The 26,616-nt window shown below is 34.1% G+C and overlaps 1 protein-coding gene and 3 pseudogenes across 2 annotated transcripts; 1 reads left to right on the top strand and 3 right to left on the bottom strand.

The window, feature by feature from the left end:
* Nucleotides 1-511: 511 nt before the first annotated feature.
* On the bottom strand, nucleotides 512-3,467 carry LOC143545476 (putative leucine-rich repeat receptor-like protein kinase IMK3 pseudogene; annotated as a pseudogene).
* A 4,544-nt stretch (nucleotides 3,468-8,011) lies between these two features.
* On the bottom strand, nucleotides 8,012-10,016 carry LOC143545495 (uncharacterized). Its single transcript, XM_077037378.1, has 6 exons — nucleotides 9,879-10,016; nucleotides 9,629-9,695; nucleotides 9,419-9,535; nucleotides 8,610-8,708; nucleotides 8,389-8,514; nucleotides 8,012-8,252 (listed from the first exon to the last, which is right to left on the bottom strand). The coding sequence occupies exons 1-6, from the start codon at nucleotides 9,906-9,908 to the stop codon at nucleotides 8,116-8,118; spliced, it is 576 nt and encodes a 191-aa protein (XP_076893493.1). The 5' UTR covers nucleotides 9,909-10,016; the 3' UTR covers nucleotides 8,012-8,115.
* A 1,104-nt stretch (nucleotides 10,017-11,120) lies between these two features.
* Nucleotides 11,121-13,919, top strand: LOC143545494 (5-amino-6-(5-phospho-D-ribitylamino)uracil phosphatase, chloroplastic-like; annotated as a pseudogene). Its single transcript, XR_013137436.1, has 9 exons — nucleotides 11,121-11,201; nucleotides 11,272-11,518; nucleotides 12,372-12,476; nucleotides 12,623-12,754; nucleotides 12,859-12,939; nucleotides 13,035-13,175; nucleotides 13,388-13,453; nucleotides 13,542-13,651; nucleotides 13,739-13,919. The product of XR_013137436.1 is annotated as a 5-amino-6-(5-phospho-D-ribitylamino)uracil phosphatase, chloroplastic-like (transcript).
* Nucleotides 13,920-19,112: 5,193 nt separating this feature from the next.
* Nucleotides 19,113-22,379, bottom strand: LOC143545493 (alpha-isocomene synthase-like; annotated as a pseudogene).
* Nucleotides 22,380-26,616: the final 4,237 nt, after the last annotated feature.

Genomic DNA, 26,616 nt, shown 5'->3' with positions numbered 1-26,616 from the left:
TATGGGTAGTGCTTGATAATGTTAATAATGAAGCTTTCTACTTTTAGAAACTTAATACTAACAAAACTTTCTACTTTTACAAACTAATTAAACTACATTTTCTCATTATATTCAAAACAATTACAATAAAGTGGCCGTTAAACGGACAAAAAAATGTGTCGCGACCTCCTTTTGAATAAAAAACCAATCCTGCTAAAAACGAAGATTTGAGAGAAATACATGTTGATTCTCTAAACAAGCTTTATTGTGTTTAACAGCTTTGCCCGATTCGGCCTTCAACGCAGCTGACCCATAACAAACCCACAGTCCCTAAGCCCAACAAGAGGAGACACTCCTGTAAGGTCCACACAAGCGTGCTTCCCCCTGCCCACCCAAACACAAGAATATCAGTTGGCCGTAAAATGGACTTCCCTTCAATCAGATCCATAAGAAAGTTAACAGGGGCCTTATTTTTAGCATAAATCCCTGCCCAAAATGTCAATAATGCCAATAATTAAAGAATGTCCAAAATCCAAATCTACTCCAACTTCACTCCTAGGTCGAAGGGCCGCCACCGCCTTCAACAATGGCGGTTTTCGATGTATTATCTTCCAATCGCTGAAGAATTAGATGCGCCTCTGGCCGAGCAGGCGGAGATGGATCAACACAACGCAAAGCAAGCTTTAATGTGTTTAACAACTCCTCGCTAATTTCGGAAGCATCCTTTATCAACACCGAATCAAAAATTTCATTAGTCCACTTCTCATTCACAATCAAAGCCACCCATTGTGGCAAACCAACGCTTTCATCCACCTCCCCCGGTGATTTTCCGGTTAATAACTCTAACATTATGACACCAAGACTGTACATATCAGTCTTGGTGTTAGGTTTCTTGAGTTTGGAAAACTCGGGAGCCTGGTACCCAAGTGCACCTGATGTTGCAACCATGTTTGAGTTTGCAATGGTAGGTATCAACCATGACAACCAGTAATCCGCAATCTTGGGGTTAAGGTTGTCATCAAGAAGAACATTGTGTGAGGTTAAGTTTCCATGGATTACGTTGTGATGTGTGTGGAGGTCTAGTAAACCTCTTGTTACACCTTTTATTATTCTCATTCTTGTTGTCCATTTAACCGGTTCATTGGATCCTCGAACTGCATCACAATTTAATTAAAAGGTATAGAGTTAATATCCAAGACTTACATGAACTTGGAATTTTCACAATCTAAAAACAGACATTGACCAGAAAATTGTGTCACATGAACACGAATACGACACATCTATTATTCATAGATTGACATGAACACAACCTGTTTAATCTGTTAATATTTTATTTTATATCTTTTTGCATATCGATAATTTGAAATTACAAATTTATAAATAAAAATATATAAATGAAATATGTGTGAAACACATTCCGCTTAAACTATAAAACTTGATGCCGTAAACCCTAAACTCAATTCTCTTTTTAACATTTAGATTTGACTTAGAAAATTCCACTGACCAGTTTAAGTTAATGCAAATAATACAATTAAAAAAACTTATAATAATAAATGGGTTAAACATGTTACCGACTAACATGTACGTCAAGTTAACTCGAACTCTACTTGTCTAAATAAGAGCATCCACAACAACAAACATTTACAAACCGCCACATCAGCTCCACATCAGATTTTAAACTTTTCACATAAACCCAACTTTCTTTTACGACAACAAACCTTCACAAACCTTATTAAAAATATTAAAATTATGTATGTATATATAATATGTATATGAGTATGTGAGAGAAATTGTCATTAGGACCCACCCTATAAGTTTGAATTAAGTTTGCTTATGCAAACTTTAACTCACAAACTTTGTTCCACAATGGATGAAGTTCTTAATCATTTAGTTTGTTTGATGCCACATCATCCAAACATTGGAAAATGTTCATTGTTGTAGATGCTCTAAGTGTGTCGACAGGTTTGACCCTAAGCTGACCATCACCTTTTCAAGTAAAACACATGAATTACTGAATTATATGCATATGTAAATGTAAATGTATATATATATATATATGAATGCTTATTAATTTGTTTAGTACATGTATGAAAAGAAATTACCATGGAGGAAAGATGCAAGGCTTCCTTTGGGCACATAATCAAAAACAAGAAGTTTCTCCTCATTTGGACCCAAATAATAAGCCCTCATTGCCAATACATTTTCATGCCTAATTTTCCCAAGTGAAATCACTTCATTTTCAAACTCATTTTCATGCTTTCTATTTATTTCCCTCAATCTCACCACCACTAGATCTCCTTCCACTAAACCAGCCTTATAAACAGTCCCATAACTACTTTTTCCCATGACCTCAACTCTTGCACACACAAGATCATCAGCACTAAACTCCATCCCACCTTCAAAATGCACAAGCTTCCCTCCACCATCTCCGCCCACATCCGCCGCAGCCGGAATATCCTTTGTGGGTCTCACACCACTTTCTTGACTATCCTTTTCTTTTTCTTTATCTTTAACACTATCATCTTTCCTTAACAAGCAAGAGATAAGCACCCAACAAAGTAACAGTGTTAAAACCGCCATCAAAGCTCCGCCCGCAATGAGCAAAATGTCTATGGTATTTAGCTTCCGGTGGTGGCAGTGAAGACTCTCGGGGGAAGATACCGGACACACGGTTAAAGGGCTGTATCCACATAATTCAAGATTATTCGTAAAAGAACTCGAATCGAATCTTGAAGCAAGTCGAACCGGGACACTCCCGGATAGATTATTATGAGCTAAATTCAATGAAGTAAGTGAAACCAAATTCGAAAAGCTTTCGGGTACGCTTCCATTAATATAATTATAAGAAAGATCCAAGCTTTTAAGGTTAACAAGATTCCCAAGATCACTAGGGACTTCACCATCAAACTGGTTATGACTAAAGTCAAGATTTTGAAGCAATGTGCATGAACCCAATGCATGAGGTATAGAGCCTGTAAACTTATTATTGAACAGTTGAATACCTTTGAGATTCATCAAGAACCCTAGTTCCGTTGGAACTGAACCTCCAATGGTGTTATCATGTAGACTAAGCTTTCTTAGAGCTTGAAGTTGACCAAGTTTTGAAGTGAGTTGACCACCTAAACCTCTCCATGGAAGCTGTATGACAATAACCTGTCCTTGCACACACTTGATTCCTATCCAACCTCCAGAACAAGCTGTATATCCACTATCATTCCAGGTTTTCAAGAAACCATTTGGGTCAATGAGTTCTTGTTTGAAAGATATCAAGGCTTCAAAGTTTGATTTTGTGAGTTTGATTCCATCCCAAGATTGGGATGAGGATGAAACAAGATATGGATAACATAAAGAGCAAATGAGTAGGTGTGTTAGTGAGGTGAAACATTTTTGTTGATGGTAATGTTGCATTGGTGTAGAGACTGGGATAATGTTGGAAAATGAAGGGTGGTGTGTGAAGGGTATTTGTGGAAATTGAAATTGGACTCCATTGATGGACCAAGAAGAAGGAAATTAGCCTCTTGTTTTACAGTTTTTGAAAGATAATAGTTTTGACATTTTGTAGTATGATAGTGAGAGATGATGGGTGATGTTAATTTGCTGATGGTTGCATGTGATGGGTATTTTTTATTATCCTTTATTAATTTTTTTTCATTAAAATTAACCATAATCCAATGTTTTTATTTATTTTTTTAACAACAATTTTTTTAATGGAATTAATTTGACCCATAACCTTTAGTTGTGCCATTTCGCCACCAACCTATTATTACATGTTTTATTTTATCTTTCGTTGTGTGAATTTTATTTACTAATTAAAATATCTAACAATAAAATTATAACAAGTTTCTATCTCTAAAGTCTAATTTGTTTAAATATAAGCGCCTTAAACGAATTAACATGTTAAACAAGTCTATCTTCAGAATAACTCGTTTATTAAAATGATCATGTTTGATGAATGTGTTATGTCAGCCGACACAAAACCAATTATTTGGTGTTGCATTTGATTTATCATTTAAGAATTCACACTATTTGCCCACAACATCTTGAAATAGCAAACTGTTCTGTTAGCTTTTTAATAACCATTAAGAATTTAGCTTTTAATGATTCATATCATCTTAATGGTTAAGACCTAAGTAGTTAAGATGTTATCTCTTAATCATTCAAACTTAATACTATCTCTTAAAAGTTATAAACTATAGAGGTAATCTCTTAATAATCATTAAAAAGCTATCAAACAGTCATGGTCATTTCGGGTGGTTAGGTGGATTCTATTAGAAAAAATATGACCAAAACCAAACTGAACCGTATATTTTAGTTGAGAGAAGACCATTAGTTATTAGTTTTAGTCGGTTTTGATTGCATGAAATATGATGGCTAAAAACCTAAAGAAAATACAGCTCACCATACACTTGATTAAAGTTTTTTAATGAATCCTCTTCTTTATATTTGTTTCATATGCAAGTTGAAACCGTTTTGATCATTAAATCATATTTACACATATTCAATCCAAATCCAAAAGAGACAATTCGGTTTCCATAGGCGTTGCATGTTGTCACCACTATAAGTATTCATTTCCATAACGCATTATAAGCTACACACCTTAATTAATCGAAGACAATATCCGAATCAAATTCATCAATGGTTTTGCGTATTGTGAAGCATGAAGAGATCAATGTGAAGGTGATGAGTCAACTGAATGAGCTTGATCAGTATTTTAGAGTGAGGTGTGATTAGCCGCTGGAACATCTTATGATCAGTCGAAAACTATCGTACATGCCGGTTCCTTTTTGAAGGAACGAGGGTTAGTGACAAGCAGACACCCAATGAAGTCGGATTGATTGATGGTGATTCTCTAGATGTTTTTACCGAAATGTTTGGTGCCTGATTCATGGTTTATTTGCATCACTACTGAATTAGAATCGATCGTTTTTTTTGGGTAAATTTTACTTTTTTTAACATGTAGTTGGGTGGTTCTAGTTTGGACAAGACCTCCAATTTCTACTCATTTTATACGGTATGATATGATTATGATATGCCGCTCTTTCATTTATACCGATGCTAATTCTAATAGACTTATGGGAGGCTCATATACAATTTTTTGCACTATGAAATCCCAATTCAAGATAAGAAGCAATTCTCTTTTAGTGCCAAACGATTAATCTTAACCCAAAATGACCATTATGTGTCACAATTGACAAACTTTACATTAGTCATGCGAAAATATATATTTTAGGGTCATAACTCATAAGTAATGCCAGCTTAAAATACTACCAATATTTTGTTTTGAACATCTTGTTTGTTGCTAAGATATTATTTCACTATTAAACGTGTTTGGGTAAAAATTCTAAGATAGGTGAGAAGTTTTTCTAGTCAAGTACTAACGCCTAGTAATATAGTCGGGTTGGGTAAAAAGAACAAATATGGTTGGTATGAGCGACTAGATGTCATTAATGTTATGTATAGGATGATGGGTAGATCTCATCATCAATGGCAGTGAGTCGCGAATGGGTGGTTGTGACATCTTAGAGAAATCCTTCATAAGTCCACAGATAAACATATTGAGTTATAACTTATAAGTAATGTCTAACCTCAAATACTGCCTATGTGTTTAGTTGTCTTTGTTGCGTATGATATGAGAAACTCCAATATGGTTAACCTTTTGAAAAGTTCTTACCTCGAGTATTGTTACGCTTGGAAACAAAGTTACGACTTACTGATTACAAGGTGTGATACAAAGCGAACATTATTGATTGATATGAGAGACCAAGTATTACACGTTATGGCCGATATGATGTGATTAGGAGTGCCATTTTAACCATTGTTCAATTATGACTCTGATGAAAGCCATATGATCTTTAGCCATTTTTTACCAAAACCAGTAAACTTTCTAAAACCAAAATTTCAGGTCTGATTTGGTTTAAGCTCGAAACCAACCAATGCACAACTAGTTAAAGTGTTAAACAACTAATTTTTATATGATGTGCCCTTTTCATATTTGAATCTAAACAACTAAATTTAAACATCTCTTTAATTCAAGTTTTAGAGTTTTGGAAAGATGGATAGTGATGTTGTCGTATGAAAGTTGAGAGATGATGAGGTTTGTTGTTGGTTGCACGTACGTGACGTCTATTTTGTAGTGCCGTTTATTAACTTGTTACAAAAATTAATCATGAAATCAATAACTTTTTGTACATTTTAGTTTAGGTGGTGCGGTATAGGTCCAAAAATAGCTATGGAGGTGGTTGTTTGTGGTGTTGGTTTTTTCGTTTATAAAAGTTACAAAAAAAAAAAGTTGGTGCGGTTCACTTTAATCACTTGGCATGGGTCAGAGACTTCATAATTAAGAATGCATGGGTTGGTTAATAATGAATGTTAGTCTAATTAAAAATAGCTTAAAGCCTTGAAGCAATATATTTGAACATTACTTTGGCCAAAAGTTTGACCTTGAAATTTTTTGATCATGTAATATATTGTTCACACGTTTTTATATATTAGTATGTCACATGACGCTAAAAAAATACATATAACTAACAATATAGTGACACTAATAAAGACATAATCGGTTTGGTTAGGTTTTGACGGATATGGAAACCTTGTTAACCATAAACGATCCACTATTCTCAGCTTTCAGAAAACCATTAAACTGACCCACCAATTTTTATTTTCTTTTGGCACGGTTTGGTTTCATTGGCTATGAGTCGGTTAATTTGGTTTTCTAAACACCCTTTACTTCAAAGTTAGGAAAACATATGATAAAATACATGACATGCGCATCTTTATGGCCTTGTGCGCGGTATTATTAAGCTGAGGGCGTCATACACATGAGTCCAAATTCTTTTTTCTTTTTTTATTCTGATTAAAACTTAACCGTAATTTTAAAATCAGTTTTTTTTTTCACCCCTGTTACAAATTTGATTGCCTGAATTATGTAAGTTAAAAGCCTTAAATAAAGTTTTAAATGAAGAGACAATCAGTCTTCCCTTGATTACCACTGAATCGATCTGTTTCCATCCGTTTAGCAGGATATGACCTCTATAACTAACTACTCAGTTTCCTAAACAAACAACCGAACATAACATCCATCATGAAGGTGAAGCAAGAAGTCTCGGAGATCAATGTGAAGATGGTAAGTCCCCTTAACGAACAGGATCAGTATTTCAGCGTCAAGTGCGATGAGCCGCTGCTAAAGCTCATGATCAGGTGGTCGGTTAGGGCCGACGTCAAGGACTACCGTACATGTCGGTTTTTAATCGATGGAAAGAGGGTTGATGAGAACAAGACACCACGAGAAGTTGGTTTGGAGGATGGTGATTCTATTGATGTTTTTATGGAACAGACTGGTGGTGGTGGCGGCTCATCCCTTACAACTAAATTTCGTAAATGAGACTGTCTGGTAATTAGATGAATCCGATTGAATTTTGGTTTCAAATATATGAATGAATTCCAAGATATCACATGAACCAAAAATGTTTTGCTTAGATTAAGGCATTAAGCATATAATTGTTCATATTTTATAGCCAAGTAACTAAATAAGTATATCCAATTCAAAAACTCGAACCGAGCTTAGCTTGTGAACGGTCCTATTGCAAAGTGAAACCGTGCTAGACACCAGATTAAACTTTCAAGTAGTCTTTTTTTTTTAATTAAGCTTAGCTTTAAGAATAATTTGCAGATGAAAAGATGCCAAAGGGTGTTCTTAGACGAAACTTAGTAAAAAACATTCTTCATTTGCTAGATTGCTCGCGAGCTTATTCGTAAACCAAACCACCAAATCACTGTGATCATGTTTTATTTGCGTTCTACTTTCACTATCCGAGTTTTGCTCGTGTGTTTGATGACATATCTCTAATTTATTTCCAAATTTTTTACATTATATAATAACAAGGCTTAAGTAAAATCAGTTTTATTTATAAAAAAGACAGAATCTGAATTACATGCAATGTGCATAATCTAAAAAACCCTTTCTAATCATTTCATGCAATGTTCAATAGAAAACAATTAAACCCATGAAATGAACACTTAATAAACAAAGCCTCATTCACTAAAACTGAAAATTGGGGTCAATCAGACACAACAATTTATCTGGTCTCATTTCTGATGCAAAATTATTGTAAATGTACCTTAGCTTTAAGATAAATTCTAATCATATTTCATATCTTTAAACCTCTTGAGCAATTTCGCCTTGTATTTCTCGATTTCAGCATCCTCTGTAGATTGTGGAGTAGCCATGATAACCGAGATTGCTCCAGCACTATGCAGAGACCCAACAGCTTCATCTAATATATCAGAAAACATAACACATCAACAAAGTTAAAAGATCTTTCAAGAACCCCTAATTAATATATCATATAATCACCTCTATAATTATGTATTATGCAGATTAACAAAGAAGGATCAATAAAAGATTATAACCTGAACGAGCAATAGCAATAATCGCATTCAAAGCTTCTTTACGTGTGGGATCATCATTAGCAGCACCCAGCATTTCCACAAGCTGTTTCGCCCCACCCATTTCCACAATTTTCATTCTTCTTTCATCTAAAATGCACATTAACAAAATCAAGGTTTCATACATTCTTCTTTATAAAACATTGTGTAATCGGGTGTAATATCATGAACTTATTAAACTATACCATCTGTTGCAAATCGAGCTAATCTGGATGCCCCCATCCTTTTAAACAGAGGGTCCTTGACATTTAGAAGTGACACCGATTGCTGCATTAGGTTATCACCTAGAAAGATTCATCAAACACGTTAAGCATAAAGTAGTGTTTTGTCTACTGACGATCAGTGAATCAGCGATACTAGAAACAAAGTGTATTACTAGGGTTGTAAACGAACCGAACCAAAGAAAGCATTGTTCATGGTCATCCGTTAAGTTTTTATCGGATAGGCGAACGGTTCACGAACAGCTAACCGAACGAAATTCTTGTTCGTTTTCGTTCATTTAGAAAATGAACTTGTTCGTGAACGATTCACAAACACAAGCAAACGGAAACAAATAAACACAAACAATGTCTTAATTGATTTGGCTAACCGAAAATGGTCGGTGTCAACGGTTCGGTCCGGCTAACAAGTTTGTAGTGGTGTTTTCTTTTAATCTTCATATTCATATGTTAATTATACATATAAACTTATCACATAATACTCATATAAAATTTTGTTTTATAGTTAATAATTTTACTTAAATGAGTAAATCTATACGACAAGATTCTAAAACTCATTAAAAAGTATTAAAAACCTTTAATAAACAAACTTTAACGAATGTAAACGAGCACATCATCGAATGTTCACGAACACGGAAACGACGTCTGTTAGTGTTCGTTACTTCATTCATTTAGTTAATCGAATGAAATCCTTGTTCATGTCCGTTCATTTATTAAACGAACGAACATAAACGAATCTTCGGTTCGTTTACGGCTGATGAATTCATATTGTATACCTAAGTAAGGAAAGATGTTGTATCCAATAATAGTTGCAGTTCCTGCAAATATAAGCTTAAACATCCATCCTATTTTCCTCTCAGCCTCTTCCTCCATTTCCCGTTCATCTGGAAACCCTAGAAAACAAGTGTACATTAATAAAACAGTTAGCAACAATTAAATTCAATAAAATAATGAAAAAAATTTTATAAAATTGAAGCCTCGTAAACCTCGTTCGTAATTAGATAACGAATACTTGCGTGATCGGACATTTACAGGTCGTCTTCTACACAAATGCTGCAATTAAGCAGAAACTGATTTAAGTTATTGAGCGTTTAAACGAAACAGTTGAGCTAGGTTATGAATTGAGATGAATACTCAAAGCATGTGCATTAATGGAGGTTCAATTGAGTTCAGGTAAGTTCAAAATCACACAGAATCTGATTTACTGAAACGATTAATTAGAGTAGAGAGACTTACAGAGGTGAGTTGAGCTGCTAACGTACGCATCACGATAACCGGAATAAAACCGTTCACCTGCAGTCCGGTTTAATGTAATGATTTTGCATCACACTGGATTCCGGGTTGACTTGATTTTAACGAATCCGGTTCTCGGGTCGGATATGTGGGTATAATACTAAATTGATTTATTTTAATTAATGTTATATACTAGGGCTGTTAAAAACCGGATATCCGAACCTTTCGGACAGTGATCCGGAAAAGAATAAAAAAAAACTTGTTTTAACAAAGCAGCTAATTACATAATTAGGTTGTATTCATCTAACAAAATTGAGATTAGCAACACATAAACAAAAAAAACTAATTACATCTTATTTGAAAACCGTAAATAAAAAGTGAAAACCCAAGTCAATGGATAAAATTAGAGATTACAGATTCTCATATATCTGTGGTGTTGATTGAGTGATTGATGTTAATCACAATGCGGATTCAACAACCGATTGAATTCATAATTGAGCTCACAGTGTTGTAGAGGTCGATGAGATTACTAATGGCGTCTAGGGTTAAGGAGGTGGTGCTGCACTGCTGTGACGGTCGACGGTGGTGCTGCCGTGAAGAAGGATGAATGAGGGACGCAGAAGGGATGAGGAATGAGGATTAAGGAATTAGGGTTTTGTTTGTATGTTTATTATAAAATAAAATTAAAAAATATTAAAATTAAAATACCGGATAATTCGGATATCTGAAAAATCTGAAAACTGCTATCCGAATCCGAATCCGAATCCAATTTATCCCGGATATCCGAAAATTCGGATAGTTCGGATACGGATAATTCGGATACGGATTCGGATTCGGATAATTTTGAACACCCCTGTATACTGGAATCTTAGGGAAATCCATCTTTATAAGTTTATCAATCTCGAGGATTTGCATAGATGTTACACGGATATAGAATGAAGAAGCTGAATCTCCTTCAGTTTGGGTTTGTCTTGATGATGGTGTATATATTTTTCATATCTACAACGCTCAAGTTTAATTCAGACTGTCAGGAGAATAACAAATGTGTGTATAAATGTGTAATTTGTAGGATGTATTAGTAGAAATTTGTTACTTTGTTAGTGTCCTCGTTTATTAAAATTAAGGATGTTTTTTAAACACTCTTTGGAGTTTGATTGGTTATAGCTTGAACTCGTTTATTAAATCCAAACCTTATTCCATAAAATACATACGTAGGCCATATAGACGACTAGCAAGCAGTTCATCATGGAATCAGCTTTCGGATTCCGACTGATTCCAACGTCGTCGTTTCTTCACCACCAGCTACCCATTAACCTCATATTACCTGTAAAGTTTCAATCTTTTTATCTTATCGTTTCATAATATACTCGTATGCTGATGTTCTTGCGTTTTACAGAGTTCAAGATTCGTTGAACAACACCAGAATCGAAGAAACGAACGTGATTAATAATTGTTATGGGTCCGAAGAAATTGATCCAATTGATGGGTTTCAGTTCACACCCACCAAGTGTTTTATGGAAGAGGGGTCAATTGTGGAATTGGGGTTTATGGGTTTTGAATATGATCATGGGATTTGTGTTTTTAGGCTATTGGAGCTGAATATGGAGACTTTTAGGCCGGATGGACCCTTAAAAGTTGATGTTGTAAGCTTTTTACCAGTGTTGTAGAAATTGCGAGTCTCTGGTGGGGTGAGGACTAGCGATTAATCGGGTTTAATTGGATCGGAATTTAATGTATAACTTTCAGTTTTATATACATATACACGCAATTTTATATTTATATGTAATTTTCAGTTTTATATATACACATATACATTTTGGCCATTGGAAACCGCTGAATTTGGCTGCAATCTCGTCGGAAACCGCCAATTTTGGTTGGAACCTCACTAGAAAATGCCGATTAATCACAATTTTGTCCGGATTTGACCATGGCCGACTAGCTCAATATTAATCAGTGGGGTGAGGACTGCCGATTAATCGGTGCCTAGTCGGGATTTTTGTAGCACTACCTTTTACTGTGTTTTGGCTTTTCTTAGGGCTTCGTTTAAAGAAACAACAATGACATGCCATACGGGCCGTGGTCGTACATGCCTAATTGTCATACGGCCGTACAATAAGGGAAAATGGTCATTTGGGCCATACGACATGGAAAAATGGTCTACGGCCATACGGGCTTAATGATGTGATTCACTGACATAAAAGTGATTGACATCACGTGACCACTAACGGTCATTTGGCCCCGTATTACAATTTTGGTCCTGTCATACGACCAGTATGATGATGCCATGATTGCCACCTGGCACTGGTGTATCTATAGCAGCACCCGTTCAGTAGTTGCTACACTTTTAAATTTGATTCAAACTTGGTTTTTGTGACATGAAAATTTGATCTTCATCATATCATTTGGAAAGAGAAAAGCAAGTTATGATTTTGAATTACGTGTGTGTCCAGTTCATATAAGCTAAGCTTGTAAGATTGTGGCCCATGTTGCCTGCAGTATTTTTTAAATGACAGATTAAAAGCGGGGTTTCTAAAAAGAATCCGATACGCGATGAAACCTGATGAAGCTTATGGACTTATTTTCTCATGGGACAATGCGATGGTAAGTTCTTTAACGTTTGCACCTCATAATGCAAGACGATTAAATTGTATTCTAATTTTTCGGTCTTTTTTAATCTAATCCATAAGCTTTAGCACTATTCTAGATTTCTATTTGATTTTTGAGATGAATTTGTTTATGGCGATCAGGCGGGCACTCAAGCTTTAAAATTGAGTGCTTGGAAAGAACTTGCACGTGAAGAAGGAAAAGAGATTCCCGATAATGATGATGTACAAAGGCTTTTGCTTCATGGTGCTCCTGATCATGTTTTGCATAAGGTTGTATAGTTCTTAAAATTCAACATATTAATCACATTTAATAAGTTTTGTGTTTCCTTATGTTACTTAATTCATATGTGATTTTCTCGACTTAATGTTGTTCTTAGGTGTTATGGGAGAACGAAGAATGTGAATTGGAACGATTAAAGTCAAAGCTCTCGCAGTTATATAACAACAATCTTCTCAAGGTCATCTTTTTTATTCGGTTACTTAAATAATTCAATGATTATGTTTATTATTCACGAGTTAATTGCTTAAAAATGTTTTTGTTATTGTTTATCAGCTTTCAGAACCGATGGAAGGTCTGAAAGAATAGTTGGATGCAGTGTCAACCGCCGGGATTCCTTGTGCGGTTGTTTCAAGTCTTGATAGAAAAATTATGGTTGATATATTGGAACAAATGGGACTCAAGAAGTATTTCCAGGTAAGAATAATGATTCGCTTGCTAATTCGCATTTCTAAAGGGCGTTTGAGAACTACATAAACATTTGTACATGTTTTGACTGTGATACATGCGGCGGTAATGTAATCACAGTACCACATTATGTACAACTGTCTCCACTAAAATATGTAATGATCTTGTGAAGCGTTGGTATATCTAAAATGACCAAAACGTCCTTGTTCACGCACTTGTAGGCGATAGTAACAGAGGAAGATGACATGGATTCCATGGCTCATAAATTACTTTCTGCAGCAGTAAAGGTAAATTCTTTTAAATATCAAACATGATTAGTTTCCATATTTTCATGGAATTTAAAACCTTTTCATATTAATGGAATTTCTTTTACAGTTGGATAGAAAACCATCCAAATGTGTGGTTTTTGAAGACGACCCTCGTGGTATAACCGCCGCTCATAACTGCACAATGATGGTGGTGGCGCTTATCGGTGCTCATCCAGCGTATGAATTTCAATGAACATTAAATTTCTAATGATATTTAATTATTTTAAGTAATTATAGATTAATGTTTGAAATCAGATTTTGCAGGTATGATCTTGTGCAGGCTGATTTGGCTGTTGGTGGTTTTAGTGAGTTGTCAGTTATTAATCTCCGAAGGCTTTTCGCGCACAAGGGTTCGACTTTCATGGAACTACAGAAGCAAGTTGTGGAGAAAACACCTCCAAGGAGGAGACTGACAGTGGACACCATCTTTTGATTCTTGTGAAATTCTTGATGTAAATTTGTGTAAAGTATAAGGGTGGAGGGCGGGTAATACGTGTCATTTAGCATTCGTATCTCGGTATGTAACAACACGTAAACTCTTGTAAGACGTATGTAACTGGTACATGTAAGACATATGTAACTACTAAACACTTTGTAAGACGTATGCAACTAGTAAGCTGTTCTAAAATGTATGTAATTGCTGAAATTTTGTAAGATGTATCTAACTAGTGAATTTTTGTAAGATGTATCTAACTAGCAAATTTTTGTAGACCGTATGTAACTAATGAATTATTGTGGGGGGAGGCCTTTAGGGTGGGCAATGTGGGCGCCCAGCCGGGCACGTGCTTTTCAAGGGGCATATAAATTTTAAAAAAATTAATATATAATATATATTTTTATAATACGTGAACACTTTATAGTCTATTTGGTATGCCATAAACTCATTCTAATATCATTATGTTGCAATTTGTTATATTTATTGCTATAACTTTAATCGTTGTTAAAAAAATAGTTTATATTATTTAGTTTGTTAAGGATTAAAGAACCTAATTTTCGGGCTTGGTCGGGGTACGTGAATTTTCAGTGGCGGCCTTGAATTATTGCAAGTCGTATGTAAGTCTACATTTTTGTTATCTCAATTTGTTCCCTTTTTATCTTCTCTCTCCATTTTTTCAACATTTGCTCTCCATCTTTTCAACTTTTCATTCGAAAATTTCTATCACCGTCTGTTTCCCTCATCAATTTTTATATTAACACTTTTATTCTTAATCTTTACATATTTTTAGTTGTTACATATTTATAATATTACAATTTTGGGTGAACATGTGCTTCAATAGTTGTACACCCTGCAACTAAAATTGTATAGCACTACACGTGTATTCACCCTCCAATTGTCTTCTTCCATGTCTCCAGAGTCCAGATTCATTCATATCAGTAACTCTTTCTCTCTCATGTTTTCACTCTTATGTTTCTCTCATACGAAAGCCATGGTGTTTCTTTAGTTTCTTGCTCTCTCTCCGATTGATCTCGTCACTGTTACCGGGTTTGATTTCCAGATCCTTGGTGGCGGTGGTGTGGTGTTTTCACCGTTTACTGTTGCCGGGTTCGATTTCGAAACCCTAGGTGGCGGTGGCGGTGGCGGTGGCGGTATGTCGCTACACTCTTCTTCCTACCATCCCATTACAATCAGACTTGCTTTAGAAATACGTCCAGTTTCTTCGTGTACGCTGGCTACCTAAACCCTAACTCTGAAAATTGGGCACCTGGTATGTATGCTCATTCGCATTTTCTTTCTCACGCGTTTTACACGCACACAGTCATAAAGCACAACAATAGTTATAGTTACATTGAATGTTAAGTCGTTTACTCTTAGATTGCAACATTGATTTGATTTTTATTTCGATCTAATACTATTGCAGAATTTATTTGAGTTTGGTTTCAATTTAATGCCAGTACTTTCTGTGCAAACATGTATATGCTTTTCATGATGAGGCTTGACTTTTACAACTACTGATGAACTTGGATGTAGTGGTTAAGGTGTAGGGTGGATAATTAGATAAAGATGGCTTATTATCATTCGGTTCAGTATAACTTATAACATAAGTTCTCAAGTGATGCTTGACAAACACATATTTTGTAGAGTTGTATTATGTTTTTGTCAACAACTTGATACTTTGTTTTTAAGATAGGTAAAAGGCGGCCTCAGAGGGCTTTTCTTTTACATGCTCCACCCGGGACTAGAGGTGTACAAAACTGGTTTCTTTTCCCAAATCGAACCGCTTTGGTCAAAGACTGGTCATGGGGGAACCATCGGTTTTGGTCGGTTTGGGTGAAATTGGTTTTATTGTCAAACCTGTTCGGCTCGGTTTGCATAGAACAGGGTTCCAAAACGATTTTTCTGTACACCTCTACCTGGGACAAGGAAGTTAAACTTGGCAAAGGTTGTTGCTACCAAATCAGTCTCTACATTTTCGAAGTGTTAAATTATAGTAAACATTGATTCTTATATTAATCCTACATACATTGTAACTCTCTTTGTTAGGTCTTATTCTTTGTAGTTTGTACATATGAAATGTGGTTTTAGTGTTGCAATGTATGTCATTTATACCGAATATCAATGGTTGGTTCTTACAAGTTGTTTAATGAAATGCGTACACATTTATGTATTTTGGGGGACAACATAAAACAATTTCTTTTTATCAACAAGGTTATAGCTTCATTGGTTCTTTACATGGTGACTTGTGGTTTTACTATTGAAGTGTGTGTTTTATATGTGTGTATGATGCCTAATTGATTAGGTGTTTGTTTTTACTTAGCTTTCAAATGTTAGTGACTTTGATTGTTCTCATAATTTTTTTGTGACATCTAAAGTATATATATATATATGGTGTTTCATATATATACTTTAAAAGAATTTTACATGGATGCATAAAGTTAGCTGAATGTGAGGTTTGGTCTGCTTCTCAAAAATTGTACATGTGGTTTTAGTTTTGAAGTGTATGATATTGTATTTGTGTATGAGGCCTAACAGACTAGCCATTTGTTTTTACTTAGCATTAAGCTTTTCAGTGTGCGTTATGTGATTGTTTCCATAAATATTGAGTGGGCCATTTGAAGTGACTTTACTTGCATTTTTTTGTGTTATAACCTAACGGCCTAACCTGTATGTTCATGGCTGCCACTTTAGCTTGCATTTCATTTGGTTCATTTGGTTGGTTTCCAGGTTTCTCTTTTAGCATGTCATTTGTGCATCAAAGAATCTGGTTTGATTACATATTGTCTTGCAGTCTCATGTGAGCAGCCACCGGAGGTGCAAATACAGAAGAAAACAAGGCTAAAAGAAAGTTGAAAATAAGTCTTAGGAGAAGCTTAAAGCTTCAGGAAAGCAGATCGGTTCAATTTGAATACATAACTTAGTGCTTACTTTCCTTCAGTTTGTCATCTATTTTTTGTAGTAATTTGTTTGTATTGTAATTTGTTTGAAAATGTCTTCTGAGGCGATAGTCTTCTATGTCTCAAGTGTTTATGGCTAATGGCTATCTAATTAGTGTTGCGAACCTTAATACACAAATAAACACAAAAATTTACACCAATTGACAAAGAAATACAAAAAACTAAACCAAACCCCGCCGCAATGCGGCGGGTCAAATAACTAGTCATACAAAATGAGATTTACATCTATAACTTTAAATAATTTAACCCAAATAAGTATTGTTAAATTTAAATACATGCCACTATATAACTGTTAAATATGTAAGACATATATATGTAAGATGTAACTCTGTAAGTAACTATTAAAAATCATTATAACTATTAAGTTTTTTTATTCATAATCTTTTGAATTTACATATCTTAACAAAAAAAAGAAAGAAAAAAAATTGTTAGAATGGACCTATTTCTTGTCATGGTTGATGGTTTCCTTAGATTCTACAAATTAAAATGTAAGACGAATGTAACTAAATAAATTATTGTAAGAACGTATGTATCTATATAAAGTAATTCAAAAGAAACTAACAAAGTTATGTTTTAATAATATCATAATTACAATTAAAATCATAAAGCTTAAGTAATAATAACATTCACAAATCCGAAAAAACATGCCACCTACTTCTACCATATAATTGAATGCAAAAGAAAGAAAACCACATTAAATGTCTTTTATCTTAAGATTACAAAATTTTTTAAAAAGATTATATCGTATACAAAATTTTATGTTTTTTTAGTTTTAAAGGAATCAATTACTGCTATGATAGTTAGAACAGTAAAAAACCAATTAAAACAATAAAATAAGAATAAATCGTAATGCGAATTTGACCCTCTTTTTTTGCTTTTTATTAAAGAGAGTATTTTTTTTAATAAGTTTGTATTCGATAAAAACATTCAAACGATTTACATGAAGTGGCAGGTAAGCGGATAATAAGTTGCGTTTTGCGCAACCCCCTTTTGGATAGCAAACACAGTCCTACTATAAACAAAGTTTAGGTTCTTATGGTCCAATCAGTTACTATGCACGACTTTCTGAAAATGGAAAGGATTGAAAATCGAAGGGAAGTGATTTATCTTCTTCAGCCGACGGGAACCTAACGGAAATGTTGACGACCTGTTCTACCTCATTCAACGGTATGTTTTACCTCCTTGCAACCACCGGCTTCTTCCATCATCCTCGACAGAAAACTGGTCAATATTTAAAGTGAGGGTTTTTAAAAAGAATTTGAATATGATGTGCCATGAGCATTGTGCTCTTAAAACAAGTTAGGTTTAATTTTTAATTATTGTACTTTAATTGTTAAATTCCATAACTGTACTAATTCCCATATATAAATAACGCGTCGTTCCAAAAAAAGTAATAATAATAACTTCTCAATTACATGTGAGAACAAAGATATAATTCAAAGCACACGTTTATTCCCCCCTTTTTTCTGAACAACCAACAAAAGCAAATTTTGTTCAAATAAGCCAGACAAACAAGAAACTAGCTCAACAGAAGACTAGTCAATATTTAAAGTGAGTTTTTAAAAAAAATTAGAATCTGATGTGGCATGAGCATGTGCTCTTAAAACAAGTTAGGATTAATTTTTAATTATTGTACTTTAATTGCTAAATTCCAAAACTTTACTAATTCCTAGATATAGATAACATGCCGTTCCAAAAAAAAGTAATAAACTAATAATAATAACTTTTCAATTATATTTTATGATAGACATGTGAGAACAAAGATATACTTCCTCCGTCTCACTATAAGTGTCATAGCTTGATTTTTCAAATCTTTCTTTTTAATTTTGACCGACAATATATTTATTTGTGTTATATAATACTTGATGTAAAATATATGAATGGATTGAGTTTTAAATGTATTTTACATTGATATAATTTTCATCAATTATTATATGACACAAACAAAAATATTTACGGTCAAAGTTGCAAAAAAAATATTTGAAAAGTCTAACTATGAAATTTATAATGAGACGGATGGAGTAATTCGAAGCACACGTTTATTCCTTTTTAACAACCAACAAAAGCAAATTTTATTAAAATAAGCCAGATTAACAAGAAACTAGCTCAACACCAAAACCGGAGCAAACACCAAAAGAGAAATCCTACAACACTTATTCCTTTATCAGGCCTTCAAATATTAAAATCACACATACAAACATATTATTCTTTTTCACTCAAACCATCATCATATATCAGCAGTAGCTTATATATCGATAGCATCAACGACACCAGACTTGATATGATTTATAAGTTCTTCACCAACATGTGTGAAATGGTCCTTGTTCTTATAGAAGATTTCGATGACACGTGCCAAATTGATCACCAGCATAATTATAGGCATTTCAACATGTTTGCACCTCATGGACTCTAGAGTCATTTCTTTCCAATCTTCTTCAACCTTTTTGTTTAGCAGATTATACACATGTTGTTTAGCATTGTACGCCAGACGCCACATGCATTCTTTCTTGCTCCGCCTGAAAATAATTAACAAATGAAATAAAGTTAAAGAATATTGAGTAACACTTAAACGTACTCTAAGTTTCTGCATCAAGAAATATATATAGTCGATGAATAAGACGATAAAAAACGTGGATCATCACATGTCCCCGCTATATCTTGTGATAGAAAACTATAAATCACTAGGTACGAGTTGGATTTACGTACCTTGTGGGTGACAAGATCATCCACGACCCTGCAAAACGCACAACAAGCTTTCAAAATGGGAGGCATAGTGAGAGCCCATTTATATGTTTCGTCTTTGATTGCATCCCCCATGGCACAAAGACTTGCTACTAGCGTGTTTTTATATCCGCTACTAACAATCGTAACTTTTGTATGCTCCTCCACTGTTGGTATGTAACCCTTCATTTGCCCACTTTGCTTCTTGCAAGTAGCTTTCAAGGTATTCAATCATCTGTAAATTGTGACAATAGGCCGGCACTATTACATAAACTCACATCTTAATTATCACATGCATGCACAAAGGATTTTTGGCTTGTTAATTTCTTTCATACTTTATATATATATGTGATCACCAAATTTTAATGTTATAGTGCGACTGTGCATGCGAACAAATTAACCAATTAATGTACATATATATATATATATATATATATATATTCAAGCATGAGAAATCATAAGAGTTAAGTTTAATTAAGCTAGCTGGCTGGAATGTATATATTAATTGGAAACTTACTGCTTGTTTGCTATAGCTGAGTTGATGTGCTTTTCCCATCTTTATCAAAATGTTTTCCATGTCATCATACATCCACAATCATTCGGTATAAAAGCTGCATGCTTTCCGGAAGATCGTCCAAGCATGTAACTGACCACCTAAGAAACACGCACGCACGAGTAATTATAATTAACTTGATAGAATCGACTAATTAAGATAGTTGGTTTTATATATACGACTATACTATAGTATACGCACCTTCTAACCGCTTCCGTAAAGATCTCAAGTTCTTCAACAGTGGCAAAAGCATCATAAGTGTCATCAAGAAGTGTTTCTACTGAAAGAAATTTAGCTAAGAACATTCTGGATTCAGAGTATTGAGGCTCAAAGTACACACTTAGTGACCAAAAGTAGCATTCAACCAATCTATTTCTGGCATAGGGCATATTAGTTGGGATATCGTAGCCTTTCCACCATCTACAATTATAAATTAATAAACATGTAGAGTTACAAGCAAGGTTTATGTGCTCCATGATTTTGATATATATATATACAGTGTTTGAATCAAATACAAATAAAATTAACGTGTTAAACATGAGAACTAAATATAGTAATTATATATAAAAGTAGAATAATTTCGGTAATTACATCATAGAGTAATTAGATAATTACTCTATGATAATTACTCTACTTGTATATATAATTACTTTACTTGATTCTCACGTTTAGCACGTTAAGAATTTTAAGAACTCAATATGGATCACACAATCATTTAAATTATGAGAGAGAATAAATATGTGTGATGATTACACTAGTGTAAACGTTAGTTACACTTATCTAAAAAGTCGATTCGGTGCATAAAAAATATTGTAATTTTTTTACGTACATATAAATTACGTATTACATATATGTAAACAAAAAAAATTCGTTACGTTGAGTTCTTTCGAGTTCTTAAAACTCAAAGTGGTTCTTAAAGGAAATTAACTATATATATATATATACACACACACGGAAGAATATATTGGACAAAAAAAGGATTATATGTAAGCATACTTGTAAACTTGGGTGAGCTCTTTCTTATGGAGTGATTGAAGTAGGTTGAACCCTAACTTGGCAAGCTTTAGTAAAGACTTGTTATGAGAAGTCTGTTGCTGGTAAAAGGGTATGTAGCGCACCTGCTCGAGTCTCGGCGTCCTTCTATGCAAAGGTTGCAGTAGTGCTGCTTGTATTTGTTTAGAAACGACAGAGTTTCTCAAAGAAGGATCTGTTGAAATGTCGTCAAGACGACCTCTTGTAAAGGTAAGAGCATCATCTAATATGACTTCGCCAGGAACCCCTAGATATGTTGCCTCATACAACTCAAGTAAACCCTCTATATCAGTCTCCAATGGCTGCGTAAAAGCTCGTCTTTGCCCTTGTAGGTGTTAAAAATATCTGTTTCGTATATCATACAGACGTACGTATGCCATAGTTAGCTAGTTTAATAATTTAGCTGAGCGAGCACATGCACTAATTAGTAATTAACGTACGTATCACTTGAAACAAAGAAGCCATGTTGTCTCATGATTCTGAACCAAACAGAAGTAGCACCACCATTCCAGTTGTCACCATATGCCTCATAGATGTGTTGCAAGGCTTGATTAATCTCCTCCTCAAAGTAATATTCAATGCCTAGGCGTTGGATTGCATCGACCAGTTTTAACAAATTCGTATGTTCTGTAGGAGTATTCAGAGCTCGTAACATTTCTTTCCTCACTTCTTCTTTGAGCTCTTCGACTACTTTTTCAGTACCAGCTTCATCTTCTTGCTTCATTTACGAACAAACCATATTTACAATTCTTGTAAATCCAAGATCATTAATTAAGGAGTAACATTCATAGTATATAAACGGGAAAATGACCAAAATGGTCCGTTTGACTAACCACGTTCATAGTAAATACCCAAAATGACCATTCCAAGAACGGTCGATCCTTGAAATAGCCTTTTTGGGTAGTATATAGAATTAATGGCTAGTCAAGGAATGTGGTTAGTCAAACGAGTCATTTTGGTCACTTTCTTATAATAAACATATCCAAATAATATCTACAACATTCATAGAACCTTTGAATATGTATATCATTTAACTAGTGATGTACGTTTTAAACAAGTACAAACACGAAAACCAATGCTGTTCCAGGATGAATTTGATACAAGTGCAAACACTTACCTGATCATCATAGACAAGAAATTGATCTCCCCAAACGCTGGGAGGAAAAACAGCAAGGGGCGCTTAACATCCTCTTGTTTAACAGACATTTTTTTTTGTGACAGAACGATGTATGTCTATTAAATTGCTTGAATTTGAAGTAGAGCTAAAGAGTATATATAGCGGGTGGTGATCAGGGCATCTTAATCACATCAAGTGCTGGAAAACATAAATTAATGTCCTAAACTACTCATGGTTAGTAAAATATATAGGAATATTCTCATCCTTACAAAGCATTAATATATAAATTTGTACAAGCTTGAAAAATGAGAGTTGAGGATATATGTCTATTAAATTGCTTAATTGGAATTAGAGCTAAAGAGTATATGTAGTGGGTGGTGATCAGGGCATCTTAATCACATCAAGTGCTGGAAAACATAAATTAATGTCCTAAACTACTCATGGTTTGTAAAATATATAGGAATATTCTCATCCTTACAAAGCATTAATATATAAATTTTTACAAGTTTGAAAAATGAAAGTTGAAGATATATGCTTATTAAATTTCTTAATTGGAAGTTGAGCTAAGGCCATGTGTAGTGGTGGCTTTGCCACTGCGTTATGGGTGAAAACGCAGGGGGTACACCGCCCCCCCCCCTGCGTTATGTTGATTTCAATTTTTCAAGCGTTTTATATACAATGCGGATATGGAGGCTTTATAACTCTGGAAACACCGCCTCCCTCCAAGTTATGGAGGCTTTATAACTCTGGAAACACCGCCCCCCCTCCAAGTTATGACTACACTTGTTTTTTGTACAAAACCATAACTCTGACTGGGCGCCACGTGGCGCATAACCCCTGGATGTGAAGCTTTACGACTACACATGGTCTAAAGAGTACATGTAGTGTGGGGGGGGGGGGGGGGGGCTTCTTTATCACATCACGTGCTGGAAAACATAAATTAATCAATGTCCTAAACTACTCATGGTTTGTAAAATATATAGGAATCTTCTCATCCTTACAAAGCATTAATATATAAATTTTTACAAGCTTGCAAAATGAAAGTTGAGGATATATGCTTATTAAATTGCTTAATTGGAAGTAGAGCTAAAGAGTATATGTAGTAGGTGGTGATTAAGGCTTCTTTAGCACATCAAGTGCTGGAAAACATAAATTAATTAATGTCCTAAACTACTCATGGTTTGTAAAATATATAGGAATCTTCTCATCCTTACAAAGTATTAGTATATAAATTTTTACAAGCTTGAAAAATGAGAGTTAAGGATATGCTACAACTTAAAACATAAAATTGTGAAACTTAGGGGTAAGAGAAGACGCCAAAAAATATTCGAAAACCGAATTGACCAATACTGAACAAAACCGGTGGTTATGGTTAAATGAATACGAGTAACCGATCATTATGTTATGGTTACGCTTAAAGTGTCTATCAGAGCGAACTTTGTATGCTTGTGTTTTTCAAATTTTATACCTCTATTTCTATCTTTTATAGCTTTGAACATTTAAGTTCATACTACAACTGTCTATAACCGAGCTAGGAACACCATAACTAAGTTTGAAAGTAACATGTTTCAGCTTCGAAACTTTATATTTTAGCTTGGAACACCATAACCAAACCATTTTCTCTGGAACAAAGGAAAAAAAACATTGGACAACTCACCAAATTTAACCAAAATCGACCCATTACAAACGGTTAAACGATGGCTAATTGACCATTTCCTACGATCATGTTTATTGTTAAACCCCATAATATAACTGGACTGACTTTGCACGCCCTAAACATACAATAATACGAACAATCACTAACCTACATAGAAGGCTACGAATCGAATTTTACAAGGGGAAAATTAATCTTAATTACACATAAACAAATATTGCAATATATATTTTTTTATCTTTGTTATATTTTGTTATTCTTCAACAGAAAAAATATAAAAAAACAAAAAAAATAATTATATATATATATAAAGCTGATTTAGTGCACATATACAATATTGTGTATTTCATATATGCAGTTTTGTTATAATATATAATTCAACTATTGCACATATTTAATACTCACTATTACTTTTTAAAAATTTTGTTATGTAATTTTTAGTAAATAATTTTTGGAAGGAGATTTCCATTCCAGTGGGGTGGTCATTCTCATCCGGAAAGTGAAGGATGACCCGGAGCACCCGGGTTCGAATCCTGATTCCTCCTGGTTTTACCATAGTATCCATATTTCGTTCTGGTTAACTTGACTGTCGTGCCTTCGGGCGGGTTGAGGCTATCGGATTTTTTAGAGGAACGCCCAAGCCAAACTCGGACGCCAGCGTGGATCCAGTTAAGACAACATAGTCTGGCCTGAGTGGGGTTGAGGGGCTCCTCTTGGAGGAGATGTGACATCCCATTATAGAGAAAGTCACCGTTTCAAAAAAAAAATAAAAAATTGGAAGGTTTATTTTTAGCAGTTCAAAATGGTTTTCAAATGTAACAATTCGGGTTTCCCATATCTCTTTGTAACCGTTACCCGACCCATTTGCGGGCCTGTGCTATCTCATCAATAAAAATCCCCGCATTTATCGAGTTTAAAATAACTGTTATATTAATTATATATAATTAAAGCTTTCACATATTGGCAAAATTCACCCTAAAACTAAACTATTAACTTGTTTTGTAACCACCCTCAAACTTTAGGGTCTAATTTGAAAGATTGTCATAACCCATTTACACAAACGGGTTACCTTGACTCGTACCCTGATCCAAACCCAAATCCAAACCTTAATTGAACCCGATTTCCAATTTGGAATGCATTAGACCTTAATTTACGTAGATAATTTGGTAATTGAATCAAATGATGTGTTATACCTTCTAATTTCGGCCAACCGACACCACTATTATGTTAATACGAATCAAAATGGATCTGCTATTTATTTATGCTTGGCCGACCCTAACCCTAAGTCGATATACGTATAAACACATATATAAACACAATTAGACTTGCGTACATAATCATTAAATCATAACCGTCCTTAACCCTCTATTAAATTGAGTTATATCAATTGTTTGATTGCTCGTTCACCATCTCTCATCGCCAGCCACTATTTAAGCGATAAAACCATCTTAGATCGTAATTTTGAGGCAATTGTTTACTGTAATACGTTCGTCGCTACCTAACTAATGAAAACCCTAACAACAGTTAAACCAACATCAATCGGATTAACCGATTGATGTTGTTAGGATTTATAGTGGATTTTTGATCTGTTACTGTTTGTTTATATTAAAGCGTTTGTATGTTGTAACCAAATGACAGGCTAGCCCAGTTGGTTTGTGTTATGGGTGTGGAGTGGCTGGTCACGGGTTTGAACCGCAACCAACCATTTTTGTTTATTTTTGGCAATTTTATTTCATTTTAATATATAATAATGTCAATAAACAACGAATAACTTATATTTTATTAACATCGTTGCATGTGATTTTCCGCATTTCTACCAAATCCTATAAAAATATGTGTATATATATATATATGTGTGTGTGTAGGGTAGGATTATAATAAGAAGTGAAGTGTGTTTAAGAAGTGTAAGAAGTAATATGGTGCGTTAGATATGTTGATCTAACAGTGGATATGGAAAGTGTGTTTATTGTGAGTGTGTTTTATTAGATATAATGGTGAAAACACACTTCCTACACTTCTTAGGAAAAATATACTTCTTATTATAACTTTGCTCTATGTATATATATATATAAAATAAAACTTGTATAAATCTAAATATTTAAGGTATTTATAAATAAAATTTTGTTATATGTATATATATTTAAAATTAACTTTTATATCATAGATATGTATTTTATTACACAAATTTAATTAATCTTTTGTACTTATATATATTATAATATATACACATTTATTTTTTTTTACATAAATTGCAATTATAATGTTAATTAGTTAAAATAGATGTAAAGATCTATAAAATAGTAATTATATATTTATCAAAATAATAATAATCAATTATCAAATTCCCAACTTTATTTCTCTAAATACGTCAATTTCTTATGTTTGTTCCCGCATTTATTCTTTATTAGGCGCTATCGTCAAAGCTTGATCTACCCATTTCATTCGTATTATATTATTCTCGCTTGCTTAATTGCTAAGGTGAGTATCTCACTCTCCTTCTTTTACTTATTTTTAACCATTTTGGGGACATATGCGTTCGTAGATATTTTACTATACTTAAACTTGCAACCGTTAGTCTTGTGTGTCTAACAATTTATGTCTAGCGTGTTATATGCTTATGTGTTTTACCTGAATCGATGACGATGCTCGGCTAGTCTTCTCCGAATCATACC

Source organism: Bidens hawaiensis, unplaced genomic scaffold, assembly GCF_021521415.1.
Source record: "Bidens hawaiensis isolate Kalapana, Puna unplaced genomic scaffold, B.hawaiensis_p1.1 tig00013978_1, whole genome shotgun sequence".
NCBI lineage: Eukaryota > Viridiplantae > Streptophyta > Magnoliopsida > Asterales > Asteraceae > Bidens > Bidens hawaiensis.
This window is presented reverse-complemented; position numbering and strand designations above follow the sequence as displayed.